This window comes from Notechis scutatus, chromosome Z (genome assembly GCF_049901735.1).
Source record: "Notechis scutatus isolate UNSWTSFEM ecotype Mainland chromosome Z, rNotScu1.2, whole genome shotgun sequence".
NCBI lineage: Eukaryota > Metazoa > Chordata > Lepidosauria > Squamata > Elapidae > Notechis > Notechis scutatus.
In genome coordinates, this window is record NC_142025.1 from 41,838,010 (window position 1) to 41,861,360 (window position 23,351).

General features: G+C 36.1%; 1 protein-coding gene across 3 annotated transcripts in view; it reads right to left on the minus strand.

The window, feature by feature from the left end:
• Nucleotides 1–359: 359 nt before the first annotated feature.
• Nucleotides 360–23,351, minus strand: part of UMAD1 (UBAP1-MVB12-associated (UMA) domain containing 1) — a 49,588-nt gene continuing 26,596 nt past the window's right edge. For all 3 annotated transcript variants that reach the window (XM_026677791.2, XM_087945361.1, XM_087945360.1), the window contains exons 3-4: nt 6,127–6,209; nt 360–2,770 (exon numbers count right to left, since the gene is read on the minus strand). In XM_026677791.2, coding sequence (XP_026533576.1) covers nt 2,516–2,770; nt 6,127–6,209 — 338 coding nt within the window. In that variant the 3' untranslated portion in view covers nt 360–2,515. The remainder of the gene's footprint in view (nt 2,771–6,126; nt 6,210–23,351) is intronic.

Here is a 23,351-nt window from a genome sequence, read left to right on the forward strand (position 1 = left end):
ATTACAACATTAAAGTTATAAGATTAAATAGATGAAAAAAATCTGAAAACAAAATTGTTTTTACTTTAACTAAAGCAGTACAGTCTTGGATAATGTTGAATATTGTTTTACCTTGAGAACAAATTTACAAATATATCTGTTATTTATTATTATTTCTAGTTTATTATTACTATATTAATAGTACTGAAATATTGTTTATTTTTATTGCTTTTTAATTAATACCAAAAACCAACACAAAAATAATAGATATGGAGATATATACTTGTATATACAAAAATAGAGAGAGAGAAAGAAAGAAAAAGAGAACACATAGAAAATGCTTTAACAAAAAAGTGAAAGAAAACAGGACAAAGAAAAAAGAAGATATATATGAAATTTATTGTTATAATTATTTATTTTATTTCCACACCTACATTTCAAAATGACTCAGGGATGTTTACAGTAGAAATGAAATAATTTAAATGTATTTAAACAAAATATACACAAAGCTCATATTAAAAACCATTTAACACTATTAGCAATTATTAAAATTATGAAACAGACAGATTTTGAGGCTTTCATAAAGGCTAAGACTCATATTTATAGTATGATGTGCTACAATCTACAGGTCTGAGAAAGCCCAGTTTCAAGTCATCACCAGACAAAACCCCAACATCATTAACCATGTACAGAAAGATGGTTTTATTGAATCCACAGGCATATCTTATCTGGCTTTTGCAAAATAATTACATTTTTATTTTATGATGTTTTATAAAAGATTTATTGATTCATGAATAAAAAAAATGAGCTGCAAGTCAAACAATTTTTCAAAATCAGATTTAATTAGAAAAAATGATTTGTAAATAATGTCAAATATTTTGCAGGATTTTTTTTAGATATTATTGTATCAATTTTTATACATAGAATTTAAAAAGCTAGATATTTTCCAGCTCTGTCTACTGGATCTCAAGAAAGAGAAATGATAAAGACCTGTATAGGTTGGAATAAAGTTTACCACTTTTCATAAGCCTAGTCTTTGAAAATTCATTTATAATTTGATTAATAATTATGGTATAATATTGTAATTTTGACAATATATTAACATTTTCTCTCTTAGCCATTCTTTATTTTCTCCCCCTCATTGGCCATCACTTTCTTCCTTTCTCATACCAGAGAAAAAAAACAAAATATCAGGCTTCTCCTGGAGAAATCAATATCTGCTTGGAAAGAATACTATATACTCAATACTAAAGGCTAGCTTGAAGAAATGTTTGCATTCTTAGCTTCTTTATCATACAACAGAAAGACTGGACAATATGGTTCTGCTTAAGATTTAATTTGTTGTTTAAAATACGATTATATTTACACAATATTATCTACCTTTTATGTTTTGTATATTGTTCTTCATTGCATAAAGGAATGAAGAAAATAAAATAACAGAAGGAGATAAAGTTAGAGAAGGATGGCTCACAGTATTTCATGAAAAGCTATACTGGTATAAGGTACTTTAAATATCCATTGCTATTTTACTGGTTTAAATAAATTTATAGACATGCATATATATATTATGCAGGGGTGGGTTTCTACTGGTTCTGTCCACCTCTGTAGAACCGGTAGCTCTAAAGAGCAGCAGACATAGGACGGGTTCTATGTCTGCTGATGTTTTTGCCCACCTGCCCACCCGGGCTCTTACCTGATCTTTATTTCCTGATTTTTCAACTTCAGCTGCCGAACGAGGCACAGCTGCAGTTTAAAAAGCAGGAAAAGAGGGCTGTTTCAAAGGCTGCTTCTCTGCACGCAGGCGTGTGCTCACAGCGTGCAGGGAAACACATCATAAAATCACCGACCCTTGTAAATCACCGAACCAGTAGTTAACCCTGTCGTATCCCACCCCTGATATTATGTACTTATCTGCATATATACCTATACACCCATCATATGTATACATATAGACTGACACAATGTATTGCATATTTATATATCCCGACTGGACTCTAGTTAGATGCAACAAAAACTTTCAATACAGAAACTGAACATAGAATACAAAACTTGAATAACCAACCAAAAACTACAGTCCTTAGAAACATGAATCAAATTCCAAAGTCAACCTCATATATTTGATATCAATTCATTCTGCACTAATGATGTGTAAATTTAGTTTAAAATTTTGTTGTGAATTTCCCAACAAAAGCTATGCTGTAATAAAATTAAATAATTTATTAAAATCATAGTATAAGTTAATTATTTGTAAATTACAATACAATATAACATTTGTTTTCCTATGATCAAGCAAGGACTAAGCTAACATCAATGTCTGGAAGTTTATATGATTATTTTCAGTGAGTGCAGATTATAGCCTATTTACTGTAATTGACTTGTAATGTTTGGCTTAGCTGTTCTTACATTGTCATGTAAGAAACATGACAATGATGGAAAATGGTAATGTTCTGTCAGACTAGTGGTAGATACAGACAGATGATACTAGCATATTTTATTTCAAGTGCTTTAGGTACATTTTATAATAAGTACCCCAAGTTTAAGATTCACATAATACTGAATTTTCAAGTGTAAAATCATACCAAAATCGTGCTAAATTGTCATTAACATCACAGGAGATCAATTGTCTTGAGAAATCATTACAGGTATCCTGTATTGACAGAATGTGTGGTGCAAGAGCAAAAGGTACATCATTTGGAAATTCCAACACAGAACTGCTTTCCATATTCTGACTTTTCTTTGCTTCCAGTTCAATGTCTGCTTCAGTCAACTTTGACTGGTTTTCTGAATTTGCCTAAGAAAATGAGAGAAAGAACAAAAAGATTTGCACTGAATCATTTCCCAGGTTCTCTTGTCTATCATTTTTTTTCACAATGGCTAACCAGATACTTATGAGAAGACCACAAACAGGACATGAATGCAAGTATGCTTCATGTTCAAATTTTTGACAAATAGCATTGAAAGGTCTATAATATTTACATGGTAGTAGTAATGTATGACTGTCATCATGATTAATGATTGGTAATTATATTCCCTGTTAACGTTTCTATTGTCTTCTAAAGTAAATTTTGAAATGATACAAATACAGTAGTTTTTTATGGAATGAAATAAAACAAGAATACTCATAAACATGTTATGATTATTAGTCCCTATGTAGAGCAAGTATTAAATACTAACATATATCCACTTCACTTAAAGATTGAGCACTTTCTATGAATATTGAGGAAAAACACCAAAGAACAATATACCTTTGGGGGGGGGGGGAACAGAGTACATCAGCTAAAAAACAAATTTTCACTGATATTTAAAGTGATACTATTGTTATTTTTCTTTTAAAATAATCTACACAGAACCATCATTTTAAGAAGATTCTGATTTAAAGATACAGAATATCTAAAGATTTCTAATAAAATATGATTCAATTCTATGCTGGCATTAAAGCACATTTATAAAGATTTTTCCAATTGGCATTTTTTAAAGCTAATGACAGATTCCTGAGCCTGAGGGTTCTCTAGGAATATATATATATATTTGGTTCAGGGAGCATATAGTTGCCTTCTGTGAACAATGAACATTTTGGTGAGTGGAATGAAGTAGAGTAGAAAAATCAGTGGCTTATTTTTCAGTTTCAATTAGCGATTAGAAACTTGGTCATGGCAGTTTAACAGGATTGTAAAAGATTGGACAGTATGAGAGCTAATGTCTGAAGTTAGGGGGAGAGAAAATAGGAAGTGGTAAGTCAGGAATAATAAGAATAAGTTGCTTGAAGGGAGAAATAATGAGAAATTTGGAAAAGATATATATGTGTCTAAATGGAAATGTGATAATGTGGAACTATGCTTTAAAAAATAATGCCTTATTTGCCTTGTTAAAACTTATAAGTAATTTTTGAGAAAGGAGGTTTTATACTTTGATGTCTTATGTTTTGTTTGTCTTTAAAATCAATAAAATTTGTTTAATAAAAAAAAGAATAAGTTGCTTGAAATAAGAGGACAAGAAATTTGTGAGAGGTAGACTGAATGAAAGGAACTGGAAGTGACAAGATTATTCTTTCATTTTAAAAAAATTACCTGGCAGGAAACAATTTAAAATATGAATGTCCTTGAATTCTGATTAATCATGATAATGGTTCTTTTTATAATTAGTTAACAAATAAGAAAAATACTTATTCTAGGCATATACAAAGTGCTCTCAAGGAGGAACTGCAGGATCAGGCAAGCAGATATATTTTGTCAAAGACTTATTAATTATTTGATAATGTGTTTGACCCAATTATTGTGGGACTACTTTCTACACTAAATAAAATGATAAATTAAAAATTAAAAAGTAAATATTCTTTGAGTCAAATTGGATTCTAATGATATGGGACCACTCTTAATTTTAACAATATTTCACAGCCGTTTAATGCCTACATAAATTAAGAATAATGTCTCTGATAATTTTATCCAAGCAACTAGTCTTTTGTAAATTTGTTTACTGTGTAATGGACACATTAACCCTAATCTCACAATTTCTGAGAAGGTTTATCATGCCTATTGTCCTAATAAACAGAATAATTATGTCTATGCAATTGTGTCTATAAAAATTCTTGTACTGTATTGACTGAAAAATATTATTCAGGCATTGGTTGCTTATATCTGTTCCCTCTGTATTTCCTCACTAACATATAGCATACAATAAAATAATATTTTGACTTGAATGTTTACATATTTTGAACTGCTGGTAAGTTCATGTCAATCATGAATAACCAAAATCAATTTTATTTATTAAATTTAATCAGTTTAAATAACAAAAGCTCATTATCCAATATATATTATATTTATGTCTACATATTTCTACAACTAGTTTGACATGGTGGTTAAAAGCCCTTGACTAGAAATCAGAAGACTTTGAGTTCTAATCCTACATTATGTATTTATTTCATATTTATGTAAATCACTTTCACAAATATGACTCTAGGCTTTACTTGGATAGAAGCAAAAAAAATGAAGGCACAAAAAGAAAACATTAACAAATTAAGCAGAAAACAGAATAACAGAGACCAACTATTGTATATTTTACTGAAGATCTTTCATTTTGGGATAGGATCATCTCTATGTTCTAGTCCAATGGCCAGGAAAAGAACCAGGTTTTGGGGCCTTATAGAGACCCAACAGGGTCAGCCATCTTAATGTCAGGTGGGATGTTGTTCTACAGGGCAGATGCTGCAAAAGAAGTATATCTGCTGCTAGGTGACACTGCTTTACCGAAGGGATCTTAAGCGTGTCTACTTTATCAGAATTCATAGGATAAGCAGAGATAATTGGAAACAGAAATAATCTGGTTATTTCCAGTTAGCAATATAGTTAGCATACTTTAGTTAGAAATTACTGCAGTGAAAATATCAGGGTAAGTCATTGTTAAACATATTGCCTTTACCCTAATAGATTGGATATATTAATCAGATAAATTATTACTATGAATCTTGCCATTACATTTGTATTGATTATCAGTACAGTTAACCAATCATAATACCACTGAATAATTAATATATCAGTGCCTTCTTTTCCTTTCCATTCATATTAAATTTTGAAGTCTTTAAAGCAAGTTTAAATTCTTTTAACCTAGCAGTAATTGAACTGTTTGCATATTGTTTTATACTTTACACTGTTACAAATTTTAATATGCAGATAAATACATTATCTATAAATATGAATTTACATATTAAATGTTACCTGCGGTAATAACATTTTAAAGCATTACAAATGATAGTGATAGCAATAAATGCACAATTTTAAGATAAATACCACAACACCATTAATAACATTACTTAATAAAATCATACAATAGCAGTACAACACTTTGTATTACAGGCAGAACTGGTTCACTTACCAAATATTAGCTGGAGTGCCTGTTGATCCTCTAATTCTGAGAGAATCTAATTATAATTCTGTTTATGACAGAAACATATTTAAAACTGTAACTAAGTAAAAAAGCAAATGTTGCTATTCAGCAAGTTATCTGGGCTGCAATATCTAGACTACAGCAAAGAATTATTTTTCAATGCCTCTTTGCTGCCATATTTATGGCTGTCTGTAATTTTGCAAACCAGACCTGTTATCCCTAATTCAATCTCATATTTTTCAAAACAACAGATAAGGGATTTCTGACCTGAGTAAGATCAAACTGAGCTCCTGTCACACATAGTGGAGGTTTATTTTCCAAATTATTTCTTTCTTCATTAATTGTATTGCCTAGAAGATACAATGCAATAATATATACATGCAGTATCACACTCATGAATATAATTTTCTTTACACATTAATTTGTAAACCCTTTCTTCCTTATCCTCCCACCAATTCTTAGTCAAAACAAAACCTTAAAAGTAATGGAAGATAACCTAGTTTAACTGAACTTTTATCCCTCACAAGTTCATCTATAATGCCTATGCACGTTTTAACCATAATAATCATAAAAGGTTCCTCTATTCCCTACATATCATTCAAAAGATTTGGTAATATCCTTCAATGGTTCAATGGAAGATCACAAAAGTTAACTAAATGAATCAAACTGTTCCTGTCAGGATAGATCAAGCAATTTTACATTTCACAAAGAAGAATATATTTCTGAAGAATTTAAAAATCTCTCAACCTCCATCACATACATGCAAGCAAACAAATGAAATATATTGTTGTTATGGAGGAAAAGAAGCAGCACTACTGCTGCTATTTTTTGTGCTGTAAATAGTTTTGCTATATTCTGCATTTCTTTTAGGCCTGGACATTTTATTTTGTGACTTTAGAGCTGAGACTATTATGTGTTGATGTAATTGATATTCCTGCTCTGAGAATCTGTAGCTCCCAATGTCATTCATATAATCAGGAAGGGAAAATTGCTGCAATTTATTCTTTTTCTCTCACAACTTGTTGCCTATCAAAGTAGCAATCTATTCATTAAAAAAAAAACTTTATTAGTCTTTAAAGATGCCTTCAACTTAAAGAGTTATAATTGAGCCCAAGTTTTTGTGGGTATCTATATGTATGGCATTCAGCTTTGTTCGGGTATTTTCCCACGTCATTATAGTTGTGCTTTTAAAGTTGTAGCGACGTTTCGGCAGAATCTCATCTGCCATCATCAGGCTTCTGTATTGTGTTCATCTGTGAGTCAGACTTTCACAGCCATTTCTGTTTTAAATTTGGTGCTAGCCTACTGCTGTGTTAAAATGGTTTTTTCTTCATCCTGATTGGTTGGGAGTCTTGGTCTGTGTTTATTGGTCTTGGAGTTTGCTGTGTTCTGCTTGATTGGTGTTTCTAATATCTTCTGTCTGTTTTGTAGCGTTTTTTTGTCTTGATTGGCTGGCAACATTGTGTTTCCTGTATTGGAGGCTTTTATACATATACATATACATTTGGCAATCATTCACAATGGATGTTTTTCCCCACAAAAAGCATCATAAATTGTGATTGGGTAACACTACAAATGGTCATAAATATAGGCCGGTTGCTGAGTGCCTAAACTGTAATCACATGACCACAGGTAAGGAAGGAGCAGCACTGGAACTTTGAATCTAGATTCTTTGAGATCCGCTGTAATTTCAAACAGTCACTAACTGAGGACTATCTATATTTACTAGATGCTCTGAAGGTAAAATCTATCACATTTCTTGTGAGTTACAATGTTAAGTTTTGGCAATTCAGTCTGTGGAAATATTGCAAGTCCAGACTTCAGTTTTTAATATTTGATTAACTGAATAGGTGGCTGATCATGTTCAGCCAACCATATATTTGCCCAGTCTTTTTATCTCATGGTTGATCACATTAAGTGGGAAGTTTCTAAATTCCTCCCTACAAGAGAGATTATTCACAGATATAGAATAAAATGGCATCAATGGGCTGATGACACCAAGTTCTATTTCTTCTTTCCATTGGCTTGGGTGCAATTATTGAGCCATTGCAGTAGTGGACTAGATAAGACCCCAAACATTGAAGCTCAATTCAGACAAGGAGAGGTTCTGACAGTGAATGGCATATGCCCAGGTGAATGGAATTCAACCTACTCTGGACAGTACTGTATTCCTCATAAAGGATCATACTTAGAGCTTGGAGTTACTCCTTTTTTTTTTTGAAAACAATTTTATTGATTTTCTACAAACAAACAAGACAAACAAAACATTAAAACATCAACTCTCTTATGTACGTACAGTGTGTCGGTTGGTTCATCAGTTTTATGCATTCATTTCGTAGTCTCAATTACAGTTATATTACATAACAACTCATATTGTCAATCCAAACATATATCCTAATATCGCTATTAATAAATCATTTGACTATACTTTTAATCATTCATGCTTTATGAGATAACAATACTTTAAACAGTTTATTCTATAACAAATCATATAATCATACCAAATCTATCCTAAAAACACTTTATAGTTATAATGTCAAATAACATAGGCAAAAGAAATTCCTTGCTATCTAACTTTCTAAATATTCTATTATCGTATTTTGTCATCTAGCCACTGATAAAAAAGATCCCAAATTTCATAAAATTGTTTATCCTCTTGCTCTCTAATTTCAAATGTCAATCTACTCATCTCAGCACATTCCAATATTTTCTTAATAATTTCTTCCTGTGATGGTATTTTCTCATTCTTCCAATTTTAGCAAATACAATCCTAGCCGCTGTTAACACATTTACAATCAGATATTTCAAATCTTTACTGTATGTATCTGGTAAAATTCCCAATAAAAAAGAACTCCGGTTTCAAATCTATACGTTTCTTTGTCATTTTTTCCAACCACATGCGAATTTTAGTCCAATATTTTTTAGCGTCCTCACAAGTCCACCACATATGGTAATATGAGCCAGGTATCTGATGACATTTCCAGCATTTTTCAGATTTGTCCTTGAACATTCTTGCTATTCTTGTCAGAGGAAAGTGCCACCTGTAAAACATCTTATACAAATTTTCCTTATATGCTGTTGACATTGTCATTTTATAATTTTGAGACCATAATTTTGCCATTTCTCTAAATCAATCCCATATCCAAAATTCTTCCCCCAAACAATCATAGTTTCTTTAACTTGTTCTTCTTCTAATTTAATTCCCAATAAATAACCATATAATTTTTTAATCACCTTCTCATCAGTACCCATCAAGATCTTATCTAGATCAGTCTGTTTATCATAGAATCCCTCTGTTTTAGAATCTTCATCATACCTTGAATGTATTTGCGCATATGAAAACCAATTCATCTTTATACCTTGTTCCTCTAAATTTTGTATCGATTTAAGTTCACCCTTTTCATCCAATAGTTCCCCATATCTAACTGTTTGTTCCTTCTTATAAATTATAGGATAGGAAAATGCTTCAATAGTCGATAACCAAACTGGAATTTTCAAATAATATTGTCTTTTTATCTTCTCCCAGTTTAACCACAAAGACTCCCGTATATAATGTCTTCTAAAATAACCCTGTGTTTTAGTTCCCTTATACCAGGGGTCCTCAACCACCAGGCCGCGGACCGGTCCCGGTCCGTGGAGCACTCTGTACCGGGCCGCAAATAAAAAAAATATTAAAAAATGGCGGCTTTCTTCACCTTCGGTGAATGCTGCTGGGATCGGGGATCAAGGACACAAATGAGAGAAGGGGAGGGAGGAAGCAACCAAAGCCTGTCCTGCTCTCTGGCTCAGCAGCTTCGGTTTCCTCCCGCCTCGTTCCTCTCTCAGTCGCTCTCTCGCTCCTCCACCAGCCCAGGAAGAAACTGCTTCAAAGAAGCCAGGGGTGGCTTTTCCTGTCGCCGCAGCGCCTCCGAGCGCCGTTCACCCCCACCCCACCCGCCCGCCCGCGGTTCAATTCAGTGCCCGTTCTGCCTGCCTGCCTGTTTGGTTGTTTGGGAGCAGCTTCGGCTGAGAATAATAACTATTCGCCTCTTTTTATCAGCCGAAGATGCTCCGAAACGAAGAAGGCAGGCAGGCAGGCAGAACGGAGCACTGTGGATTGAACCGCGTGGCGGGCGGGCGGGGTGGGGTGGGAGTAACGGGCGCTTCAGAGGAGCTGCGGCGACAGGAAAAGCCACCCCCGCTTCTTTGAATCAGTTTCTTCCTGGGCTGGTGGAGCAGCGAGAGCGACTGAGAGAGGAAACGAGGCAGACACCTGAGGGAGGGAGGGAGACACCTGAGGGATGGGGCTGAGGGAGGCAGGGCCGAGGCGCTCCTGACTTGGTGGTTTGCTGGCAGACGTTTTATTACCCAACTAGGTAACAACATCAGATGTTACCTAGTCGGGTAATGAAACGTCTGCAAGCAAACCACCAAACTCAGATTCTTCCCCCCGGTCCTTGAAAAAGTGTTTGTGCTTGAAACTGGTCCCTGGTACAAAAAAGGTTGGGGACCACTGCCTTATACCATAAAAAAGCATGCCAACCCAACAGCAAGTCATGACCTTCTAATGTCAACAATCTAGTCTTTCTTAATGTTATCCATTCCTTAACCCACATCAAACTTGCAGCTTGATAGTACAATTCCCAATTGGGCAGGCCAAAACTCCTCTAATTCTAGCATCTTGCAAAAGCTTTAGCTTTATTCTCGCTTTCTTACCTTGCCATATATACTTCAACATAATTTTATTTAAATCATCAAAATAGTCTTTTCCAAGCCTAATTGGTATTGTTTGAAAGAGAAATAGGATTCTGGGTAAAACATTCATCTTAATTGTTGAAATTCTCCCTATTAATGACAATTGCAAGTTTTCCCATTTCTTCAAGTCTATAGCTATCTGTTGTTTAAGTTTAATATAATTATTCTCTTTTAATGTGCTACATCTTGCTGTCAAATGTATCCCCAGATACTTAACCTTATTCGTAACTTGGATTTTCAACAGGTCTGCCAGTTCTTCTCTTTGTCTCAGTAGCATGTTCTTTGTCAAAATCTTTGTTTTGTCTTTATTTATTTTCAAACCAGCCACCTCACCATATATCTCTATCTTTTCCAATAACTTTGGAGCTGTTTCTAACGGATCTTCCAAAATAAAGACTAAGTCGTCAGCAAAAGCTTGCAGTTTAAATTCTTCCTTTTTAATTTTCATTCCTTTTATGCTTTTATCATCTCTAATATTTCTATTCAACACTTCCAAAGTCAATACAAATAGCAAAGGAGATAGGGGACATCCTTGTCTTGTGCCTTTTCTTATATTAATAAAATCTGTAAGTTCTCCCTCCATCATTACCTTTGCTATCTGTTTATTGTATATGGCTTCTATTGCTTGGACAAATTTTCTGGCAAAACCCATCTGTTCCAATAGTAATAACATAAATCTCCAGTTCACGTTGTCAAATGCCTTTTGAGCATCTAGAAATATCAAAGCCATTTGTTTTTCAGGATGTGCCTCATAATATTCCAAAGTATCCAAGATTACTCTCATATTATCTCTAATTTGTCTCTTTGGCAGAAATCCATTTTGATCTGAGTGGATGAAATTATTTAAGTATTTTTTAAGTCTTTCTGCTAAAATTGAAGCAAAAATTTTATAGTCTGCATTTAATAGAGAAATAGGTCTATAGTTCTTAATTTGCAGTGGATCAGCCTCTTCTTTTGGAATAAGTGTAATATAAGCCTCTGACCATGTTTTAGGTATCATCTTCTTTGACATAACTTCATTCATAACTTCAAGCAATGGAATGCTCAATGATTCTTGAGATGTTTTATAGAATTCTGCCGGAAGCCCATCTGGACCCGGTGCTTTCCCATTATTTTGTTTCTTAAGTGCTTCAGTTAATTCCATCATTGTTATGTTGCTTTCTAGCATTTCTTCAATCTCTTTAGGCATCTTCGGTAGGTTAGCATTCTGTAAATACTGTTTAACTTTTTCTTCATCAATATTCTCTTGTTTATATAGTTGCCCATAAAAATCTCGAATAATTTCCTTTTTCTCCTTGTTACCATAACAAACTTGGCCTTGATCATCTATTAACTTCAATATTTTTCTTGATTCTTTCTCTTTTCTCAATTTATATGCTAGCCATCTACCTGGTTTGTTTGCATCTTCAAAATAATTCTGTTTAGCATTTCTAATTTTCTGTGCCAATTCTTCTTTCTCTATTAATTCCATTTTATGTTTAGTTATATCCAACTTCAATTTAATTTCCTTTTCTGTGGCATTTTCTGTAATTCTTTTTCAAGTCTTTTATACTCATCTTCCAAGATCTTAGTGGCTTGCCTTTTCCTAATATTCTTTCTTCTTATATAATCTATTATCAAACCTCTAACATATGCCTTCATTGTATCCCAAACATTCTGTGATGAAGTATCTTCTTTTTATTTTCCTAAAGAAAAAAACCAATTCTTTCTCCATCCATTGTGTAAAATCTTTTCCTTTAAAATAGTATTGTTTAACGTCCATCTCGATCTTTTTTTTGTCCCTTCCATTTAATTGTCATTGGGCTATGATCTGCCCAAGTACTTGTTTCAATATTTGTTTCTTGAATATTAGATATTAATTCTGATGAGATCCAAATCATATCCAATCTGGACCATGATAAATGTCTATTTGAATAAAAAAGTATATTGTTTAGCTTTAACATTTCTTTCTCTCCAAATGTCTTTTAAGATTAATTCATCTGTCATTTTTAAAAAAGATTTAGGGAGAGTCTTTCTATTTTGCTTTGTTGTTGTTGCTATATAATCCAGTTTATTGTCCACAATTCCATTAAAGTCTCCCATCATAATTATATTAACATAGTCCACTCCAGTTATTTTCATGTGTAATTTTTTATAAAATTCTTCTTGTTTATCATTCGGAGCATAAATTGCAATCAAGAGTATTTTTATATTATTGTCCATTATTTCCACCATTAATACTCTTCCGTCTTCATCCATATAAATCAATTTTGCTGGGATGACCTCTTTAATGTATAAAACCACTCCTCTTTTCTTACATTGAGTCAAAGAAGTAAATATTTTCCCTAATTTTGGTTGTACTAACAATTGTTCATGTTGTTTTTTGATATGTACTTCTTGTAAACAAATTATATCAAATTTTAATTTCTCTAATTTATGAAAAGTTTTCCTTCTTTTAACAGCTGAATTGAGTCCATTTATATTCATTGTAATCAAATTTTTTTTCTTCCATGATTATGCTTTATATTTAGGTCTAACAGCTCTTGTGGATCTCACTTCACGCTGTTCTTTACTATCCACCTGTCCACCTACTGCACCTTCCTCTTCTTCAATCTCCAATTGTTCCTCTTGAAACTCAATTAATGAGACCTCTTTCTCTGCCTCTGCTTCTCTCCTTCCTAAAAATTCTGCGTGGAAAAGTTTTGCTTTCTCAATTGAATCAATTCTATGCCTCTGTTCTTGCCACGTAAACATTAATCCTTCTGGAATCAGCCATCTATAATTCACTTCCTTATTCAATAACATTTTGGTCAGGAATCGATATTCTCTTCTCATCTCTCTCACTCTTCTGGGTATTTGTTTTAAAACCACAATCTCTTTACCTTTGTATTTCAATATCTTCTCTCTTACAACTTGTAGTATTTGTGTTTTGATGGATTTTTGGTAAATCTAATATGGACTTCCCTTGGTAATTTATTTCTCATCGCATATCTTGTAAAAACTCGGTATACCTCATCTATTCCATCCATCATCTTTTCCTCTGTAATTTCCAACGCATCCGCCAAAATTTCTATCATTATCGCAGCCAAGTTTTGTCCTTTTTCTTCTTCTATATTTTGAAATCTGAGATAGCATTCTGACCTCTCCATCTCCCACCTCAACATCCCACTTTTATCTTGTTCAACCACTGTTAATCTGCTGTCAATATTTCCAATCCTCTCCTCTCTTTGTTCACCTTCTTCCTCAATTTTTTGGAATCTCTCATCATACTTCGCCATCATTTGTTGAATATTTTCAATTTTTTCATCAGTCTTCCCTGTTCTTTGTTCAATATTCTCTATTCTTTGTTCAATGGCGTCTGATTTTGTCTTGAGATCTTGGATTCCTTGCATAATCATCTGTAAAGTCACTTTTTCTTGTTCTTTATCTTGCTTCAACATTGTCTGAATCAAGCGTTGTCCAGCTGGTGGGGAGGCAGAGGTAGAAGTAGAAACGCCAGAAGATATGGGTTTTCTGCTCATTTTGATGCTTCAAGACCTTCAAATTCTTTTTAGCTTTTAATCCAACTGGTAGAATAGCCAATTATAATCCAAAATTGAAAAATCCAATAATAAAAAGCCCAATAACAAAAAAAAAGGATTGTTGATTTTTCAGGCACAAATGGCCTCTGTAACATAAAGCATCTTCTCCAGATGAGCGTTTCAGAACATCCATTGATTGGGAGATGCCTCTGTTGCTCGTCTGATAGGCTGGGCTTTAATTGCGAGGATTTTCCTCCTCCTCCACAGGGCTCCTCCCTAGTGTCCCCAGTTTTTGCTCAGCCTTCATTGGTATAGGCAGTTTTTGTTTCGTTTCCCTTGGCCGGAATAGCAAAAACTCCAAAAAATGGTTTGATCTTATATTTCTTCTCAAAGCTCCTCATGTCACCAACAAGCCAGGCAACTCCTGATGGCATGTAACATTGGACTATGGGAGCTCGCCATAACATTGGGGAGCGATCTCCTCGCCCCCAGGGCGATTGGAGGTGACAATGCCTCAGTGAAGTTCTTCCACCCCATAACACTCAGCCCTTGCCATTGTGACTTTCTTGAGCCACACCATTGCGATCGACGAGCGCGGCACCATTTCAAAGGATCTGAGGCTTTTTTTCTCTCCCCCAGAGAACATCATCAGGGATGGGGGCATCAGCGCCTGTTTTACTCCTCCTCACCTTCTAGTCAACGGGGGAAAGTCTTCAGCAACAGCTCCCCACAAGGCGCAGAATTGCTGCTGAGCCGAAATTTCATTACACGCCAAATAAAATAATAGCCGGTGCCATTGCACCCTCACTAGCCGCATGGTGGTGATCTGCAAATTATTTACTAACTTGTGAGAGGCTTTTTTTCCCTAAGCAGGGTTCTCCCTCCAGGAATCCAGGGAACTTATTCTTTATACAGTTATATAGACCCTATTTCTTAAGGAGGAAACTGTTGGCTTGGCCCTCACAACATTGATCAGCAGCACAACTGCGAGCACCAAGGACAATTCCTTCTTTCTAGGCCTGTTAGATGTTCTCAAATTTGGCCAATTTGGAACAAATTATTATTATTATTATTATTATTATTATTATTATTATTATTATTATTATTATTATTATTATTATTTATTTATTTATTATTTATTATTATCATCATCATCATCATCATCATCATCATCATCATCAACATAATACATACAAAACAGGGAGAGCAATTGTATTGTGGGTTCCCTGTCCATTCCTGGAACAAGCCCCAGGGCGTGCCGACTGCCCAATGTTGCAGCCTCATTAGCAGAAAATTTAATACAAGGTCGCAATGGCAAGCGGCAGTAGCTCCAGAGCCGCAACCTCAAGAGCCATGTCAAAATCTCAGAGCAAGTCAAAGCATTCTAAGGGGACTTCCAAGGCCGCAGAAAAAGACGCCAATAGGTGCCAGAAGGCACTGGAAAAGCACATGAAGAAGTGCATGCGGAAGGCTGAAAAAAACTCTCAGACTTTGTCTCCCGCCAGGCCTACTCAGGACCCATGTCCCCCTCTGCAAACCCCCCTGGATCATCCAGATGCAACGTGGCTACTCAAGCCCATAGTAGCTCATCGAGGGTAGTACCAGTAACACGAAGGGCCCCTGAGGCCACATTTACTCCAACAGCGGCCGGACACCGTCAAGATGAGGCCTTACCGGAAGAGATCCCTGCAAAGATGAGAGCGTGGATGGAACTGGCAATACGTCAAATTATAGTGATGGGGTGCAGCAGACTGCTCTGGCCAGACAGCAGACCGCTCCTTCTGATTGTGATTCTCTATCAGTTCAGTCTCTAAGCAGGACGGAACATATTTACCCTCAGGTACCTCTCCAACAGGAGATTTCAATGGTTCCAGATATACCCCTGCAGAGCTTACAGAATGAGCAAGGCCAGATTGACCAGGTGGAACAGGACAAGTCAGGGTCAGCACATGACAGCGACCCAGCCCTGTCAGATATGGATCCCCTAGAAAGGGGCATGTTGGATGATGAAGGCTTTATCCCCGATCAACCAACATTTATGGGTCTGTTCCACCCTCAATTATTTAAATCTCTCTTGTTCAAGGCTAAAAACACCACTCGCTTGAACAAACCAAACTCCTGTGACCAACCAGTTGTCTTACAGGAGGAGTCAGAGGATTTGATTTTTTTCCCAACCAGTGCCTGAGGCGGACGTAATTCCAGTCCCGCAAATGTTCTCTGACCTAATTCAAAAGCAATGGGGCTCCGCAGCTGTGTACCCTGCCCTCACAGGCTACGATAGGAAGTTTTATAATCTGGCATCGGAATTTTCAACCTCCTTAAATACACCAGAGGTTGACGATCCTGTAGTTGCCTTAGCATCATCCTCAACTATTCCCAGTGAGGCAGAGGAGGCACTTAAGCCAGAGGATAAGAGGGCTGAGTTAGCTCTCCGTAGAGCACATCAGTCAGATGCGTGCGCCATAAGAGCGGCCATGGCCGTGTCTTTTTTTACCAGATCATCCATCACCTGAGGGAGACTAAACCCCCTGCTAATATCAGGGTGCATCAGGACATCGCCAAACTCATAGCCGCAGCAGAATTCTACTTCTAATTTCCAGCAGAAATTGGTTTTCTACTGTTCAGTTTAAAATCTTATTATATGTCCAAAAAGATTTCATTCTCACAATTATGTATTAGATAGTGAAGTGCAGTTCTTCGGATTCATTTCCAAAAAGTGGAAGAGACAGAGCTTGTTTGCTTTTTCTTAACAGTCACATCTTTTCCTCCGATAATGAGCTAGTACATGGTTCATCTTTAATTTGTACAAAAAATATTTTTGGCATGATAAAAGCAAAACAGATTAACATCTTCAAAGGATGGAGTGCACAGGATGTTCTCTGAACTGTCACAATGATCCTCCTGAAGGAAAACAAAAGCTTATGCCTACCTAATAAATGCAGCCATTACTGACTTTTATTGGACATTCTGCCTTAACTGGAAGTCACATCAATGTTTAAAAAAAGAGATATCAGTTCTCTCAATATAGCCCAGAGGAAAGCAAAAATATCTAAAATGTTACCTTTTATACCTTCTCTAACCTGTCCTCTCAGAACCATATATTTCTTCAAAAATTACTTGAAAAAAATGGGGGGATATTCTCAGCTTCTACCCAGATCATTTTAGTAGGTTCTACAACTTTCTATTCCAGGCTTAACAAAAGTATTATGCTGTTACGGTATTGTACATGATAGCAAATATTAAAATTGCAATACAGGTAATATAAGGCTTTTATGGACAATAGGGAAGCTTTGAAAATAAACATAAAATACTATTTGTATGAATTACTTAAATACTACTTAAATCAAGAACATTATATTTTAAAAATAGAATGACTATGTTTCTACTTTGATTCTGAGCTCCAAAGTATGTGAAATATGTGTCCAAAATATGTCAAATATAGGATCTAATTGCTCTGCTCAATTTTTATGACTGATTTTCTGGAACATAGTTTCTGGCTTTGTTCTTCTTCAATAAGGCTATAATAAAAGATATCCATGAATACTGAAATATCGTTCACGTGCTGTTGGGAAACAGATCTTTGAGGCAACTTAGAAATATTAGAAATCCTCATAAGCAACCTTTTGAAGAAAAATCTATCAATGTGACAAACATAGTTCATTAGATCTAGTAACCCAGTATCAGCATTGGGCAATGGAAATACTTGAGTAGCAGCAAGTTGTGGAAAAATATAATCTATAGTGGGAAGAATGCACCTCTTTTTTACATAGTTGATTGAAAGAACTAGTCTACAGATTTATTAAATGAGTCACTTTTTGCCCCAATATTTTCAATTACCTGTTTCACGTGATTTCAGTGGTAAGACAAATACTGTTTTGACTTTATGAATTGCATAGAAATAGCTTCTACTTTAAGCTTAACTTTATTGGAGGAAATCTTAACTATCCTGTTTCAGTGTTAGGCTTTACCATTACTAAAAAGCTCTGGCATGAAATCTTTGCTATATTAGGCATCACGAGTTCTTCAGACTTCATACTGGAGTTACAGCCTCTTGACGCGGGTAAAGCAGGAGAGTGCAAAAGTTGACTTGAAACTCAACATTAAGAAAACTAAGACCATGACATCCACCCTCTCAATTCCTGGCAAATAGATGGAGAAGAAATGGAAGTAGTGACAGATTTTATCTTACTGGGTTCCAAGATCGCCGCAGATGAGGACTACAGCCAAGAAAATAAAAGATGCTTGCTCCTAGGGAGGAAAGCTATGGCAAATCTAGACAGCATACTAAAAAGCAGAGACATCACCCTGCCAGCAAAAGTGTATACAGTCGAGGCTATGGTTTTCCCAATTGAAATGTATGGCTGCGAAAGTTGGACCATAAGGAAGGCTGAGCGCCAAAAAATTGAACTATGGTGCTGAAAAAGCTCCTTGGACTGCAAGGTAATCAAACCAGTCAGTCCTAGAGGAGATCAACCCTGACTGCTCTTTAGAAGGCCAGATTCTGAAGATGAAACTCAAATACTTTGGCCACCTAATGTGAAGGGCAGACTCACTAGCGAAGAGTCTAATGTGGGAACAATTGAGGGCAATAGAATAATGAGATGACGGAGAATGAGGCTAGATGGAGTCACCAAAGCAGTCGGTGTGAGCTTAAACGGACTATGGAGGATGGTAGAGGATAAAAAGGCCTGGAGGAAGGTTGTCCATGGGGTCGCAATGGATCAGACACGACTTCGTGATTAACAACAGCAAATTTTACAACTGTTTCTTTCTGCAGCTTCACTCTGTTCTGCTAGGGCTTCTTGGGCAACTGGGACATTTGTATTGCACTATTGGGGCTTCTTGGGGTTTGATGGTTTTGTACTATACTACCATAAGGGGTCTAGGGTACCCATGGCTTCCAACTGTAACACAGAGACTTGTTGCAACCTCAGAGTTATAGCATGCCAAGAAGTTCCTGAGCTGCAGAATGGCAAGCAGCTGCAAAGCCACATGATTCTGTTGTGTCTTTCTGGCCCCCAAGGAAGGATGAAGGGTGGCCAAAAGTGCAGAGGGACGGGAAGATAGCAGGTATGAGGAGTTGGAAGCAATCCCTTACTTCCAAGAGTTGGAAGGGGGCCAAGCCTTGAATTACTTGGATTGGGGTGACTGGCCAGCTTGCCACCTTTCTCTCTATCTCCCAATATTTCTGTCTCATATATGACAAAGAATATTCAAATTATTCTGAATATAACAGCCCCAATTAAAATTTTGCTATTAAAATCATGCTTGATATGATTCATCTGTGAGGTCTAGCATAAAACAACAATAAATACCTAACCATCTGTTCCAACTGTTTAAAGTTGGAATCTTTAAGGCTCTTTTTTGCTGAAGCAAAAAAAGGAATCCCCTAATAAATGCCTTAAACATGTCCCATAAACCTAAAGTCTTAGCTGAACCCAACTGATTTAGAAAAAGAATAAATCTATTTGTCCAGAATAAGGAATTATTTTAGCCTTCCAGCGCAATGACAGAACTATTCATGTACCATCTAAAGTTAGCTAACTCATAATAATTTCCAAAACCAGAATCAGTATGATTTGAAATTGCAACAGAATCTATAAAAGAATTCATAATGTGATCTAGTGTAGCAAAAGAAATAAAAATCTAAACTGACGTAGTTTAAAACAGCTTTGATGTGTACATGAACAAAATATATTACCCATGCTTTGGTTTTTAAAAAATGTCAATTTGCTTCATTTGAATTCCAATATATATACTTACAATACTTTCCAATTTTGAAAAAAAATCAAGATGAGTTTTTTGAAATACAAATGAAAATCTTAAATTTCATTATAATTGGCCATACATATAAGGTACTGAAACTTACAGAATTTTGCAAAATATTTATGAAATATTTCAGAATAAATTAATAGGACTTAAGAGAAGCTTTGTTAAATATTAAGAAATAAAATATCCTTTATTATCACAATATTCGTACTCCATTGATTTTAAGATTGCTAATATTATAGCTTTGCCATTTGTTGGTTTATTTGAAGATCCACCAATATAACCTTATTCAATCCTCTGAAAAAGATGGAATATCTGAAAAAGATTTGATAAAATCTATATTTCTTGTATCATAATAATATCAGCCTGTAATTTTTACAACCTGTTGTAAATGTAACCTTTTTTTTAAACGTCTGTTTATATTCCAAACAGCTGCCCTGCAAATGCTGATGGCTGTCATGGAAAACTGTAACTGAGAACTGTGCAGGTCTTGATTAAAAAAACAAAATGTTAATGTAAGTAGCTAAACAGGGTGCAGCTGCTGTGTTCCAATGAACAGGCATCTCTTCTCCATTCAGCTGTGAAGAATGGCACAGACTATAAATTGTTCTCTGTTGATAGGTTCTGTGCTATGAACAAACTAAACTTTTTCAATGCTCAAAACCATATATTTCTATCTTGACATCCATCCATAAAATGCTAAGTTTACAGCTCACAGTTTTAACTATAGATTACATACATATGGAGAGCAAAATATTGATCTTTTGTAAAATGCAGAGCAGTCAAAATGCAGTTAATAAAATAGAAATACTATGTATCAGTATATATATCACTACAACAGACAGTCATTAAGATAAAATTTTAACTTCATTCATTGAATCCACAAAAAACACATTAAAATCTCTAATAAACTATAGCATTTAGCATAACTTGATGAACTGAAAAAATGCTAATTTTCCTAAAGGTATAAGAGTAATATAAAAGCCAAAAAAATGAAGACAATTATGCTTGGAATGAAAGCCACTGTGCTGTAGTGATGATGAGTGATGTAGTGATGAGTTGACTTAGGAGACCCAAGGGATTCCCCCCCCCTTTTTTTTTTTTACCTAACGCTATGGATAAAACCTTATTTCTGAACAGTTTTTGCTACCATGGACATAAACAATAGATGGGATATCCTTGTTCTAATAAACAGCCAGTTTGATGTAGTAGTTAAGAATAGAAATGGGAGATTGTTGTGTGTTAGTCTCTTCTTAGACACAAAATCAACTGGGTAAATTTAGGCCAATCACTTTCATCCCTAAAGGAGAAAAATTTAGAAAAATTAAGATTTTTTTTTAGTTTTTAGAGATTATTATCCTTATATTAAGATGCCTACTTAATATTCTTACTATGAAACTCATTCATGGAAGATTTATCATATAAAAACTGTTTCTTCATCTTCCTAACATTTTCTTTATTGTCCTAATGTAACAATTATTATTTTGATAAGCTCTGATTTTTGTAGCACTGTGTTTGAATATTTTAGTATCATCATCATCATCATCATCATCATCATCATCATCATCATCTATTTAATCCTTAATCAGACTAGGCAAATGAAACCAATCCTTCTATAGAAACACTGGCTAGAACACAGAAAACTTCTTAAGCACATTTAAATGTGGTTTATGAGATTTCTTTAAAAAGTGTTTTTCTCTAAATAGCAAAGTCATATTGGCCATATTGTCCATCATAATTAGTACATGGGACTAGTGTCTCAGGGAAAGGAAGATAGCCTTGAGCTCCAGAAGGTTGATGGGGAGAAACCTGTCTGAAGTAGACCAGTGCCTCTGAGCCATCTGGCCCTGTACATGGGCTCCCCAACCATAAAGGCTGGTGTCCATAGTGACTATAATTCTGTCTGTCTCCATGAAAGGGTGCCCCTTCATAATGGCCTGGGAATGCCACCATCGAAGGATGCAAAGAACCTGCGGAGGAAGCAGGACCCTGCAGGCAGAATGGCTGGTCCCCACCCTTTGGAAGGGGAGGAGGAACCACTGCAGGGTGCAGGCATGTAGACGTGCCCATGGCACATTATTGATGCAGGAGATCATCTTCCCCAGCAACTAGGACAGGAGAGACAGTGGGACGGTGTGAAGCAGTCGAATTCTGCTGATCAATTCATTGAGGCTGTCCTGTCGGTCGTGGGAAAGGAAGACCTCACAGCGAGTCATGTTGATGATCACCCCGAGGTGCAACAGTCGGGTCATTGGGCGAAGATGGCTCTTGACAAGGTTTATGGAGAATCCATGTTCCTGCAACAGTTGCACTGTGATCCGAAGATCTTGTTCGGCTGCCTGGATGGGGGTAGATTGAATCAGAATGTCGTCCAGGTAGCATTGGACCCTCACGGGCAAGACTCGGAGGTGAGCTGCCAATGCTGCCAAGACCTTGGTAAAAACCAGTGGTGCCGATGAAAGGCCAAACAGAAGGGCCCGGTATTGGTAGTGTTCACCGCCATAACTGAAACGTAGGAACTTGCGATGATGAGGCCAGATTGGAATGTAGAGGTAGGCCCCTGTGAGATCTATGGAAGAGAGGAAATCACCCTCTCGGACGCTCTGAAGAATGGAATGTCTGCATCTTAAAATGTATGGGATTAATCTGTTCAGAAGCTTGAGATCGAGGATCGCTCTCCACCCTCCCAAGGCCTTTGGGATGACAAAAAAGTGGGAGTAGAAACCCGACTTCCGCTGATCCCAAGGAACTTTCTCTATGGCTCTGATGCTCACCAGGTGATGGATGGACAAGTCCATAAGAGCCCTTTTAGATCTGTCCCATGAGGTTGGACAGCTGACAAAAAATGGCAGAGGAGGGGAGAGAAACTCAAGGTGAAGGCCAGATGATAGCGTCCTGAGAACCCAGACATCTATTGTTGATTCCTCCCATCTGGTTTTAAAAAAGGTCAGGGCAGTGGATGCAGTTACTTCGAGCGCCTGAATGAACGACCTCCTCCCCTCGAAAAGGCCACTTACCAGAGAACTGTTATTGTCTGGGTTGGCAGTCCTACTGTTGTTCTCAGCGAGGCGGGTACGTTCTCTGGTCGTGACTGAACCGAGTGTTGGTTTCTGGATGGAAGTTGGGAGGCCTGGAGTATACGTTGAAATTCCGACCTCTTGTTGGAGATTGACAGCATTTCTTTTTGTCCCTGGTTTCAGTCAGATATGGTTCCAGGGTTGCTCCAAAGAGGTTCTCTCCAGAGCAGGGGACAGCCACCAACTTTCACTTGTGCTGAGAGTCAGTCTGCCAGTTGCGCATCCAGAGAAGGTGTCTTGCAGAAACTGAGGTTATTGCCTTTGATGTGAATTTGGCGGAACAGTGTAGCGTCAGCTATAAATTCAGCTGCGGCAATAATTTTGTTGAGGTCCTGGTGAGACCTGACGTCGGAGCTGGGTACCCTGTCTTGAAGTTGGTGTAACCAATGAATAGCCTATCTGGTAAAGAATG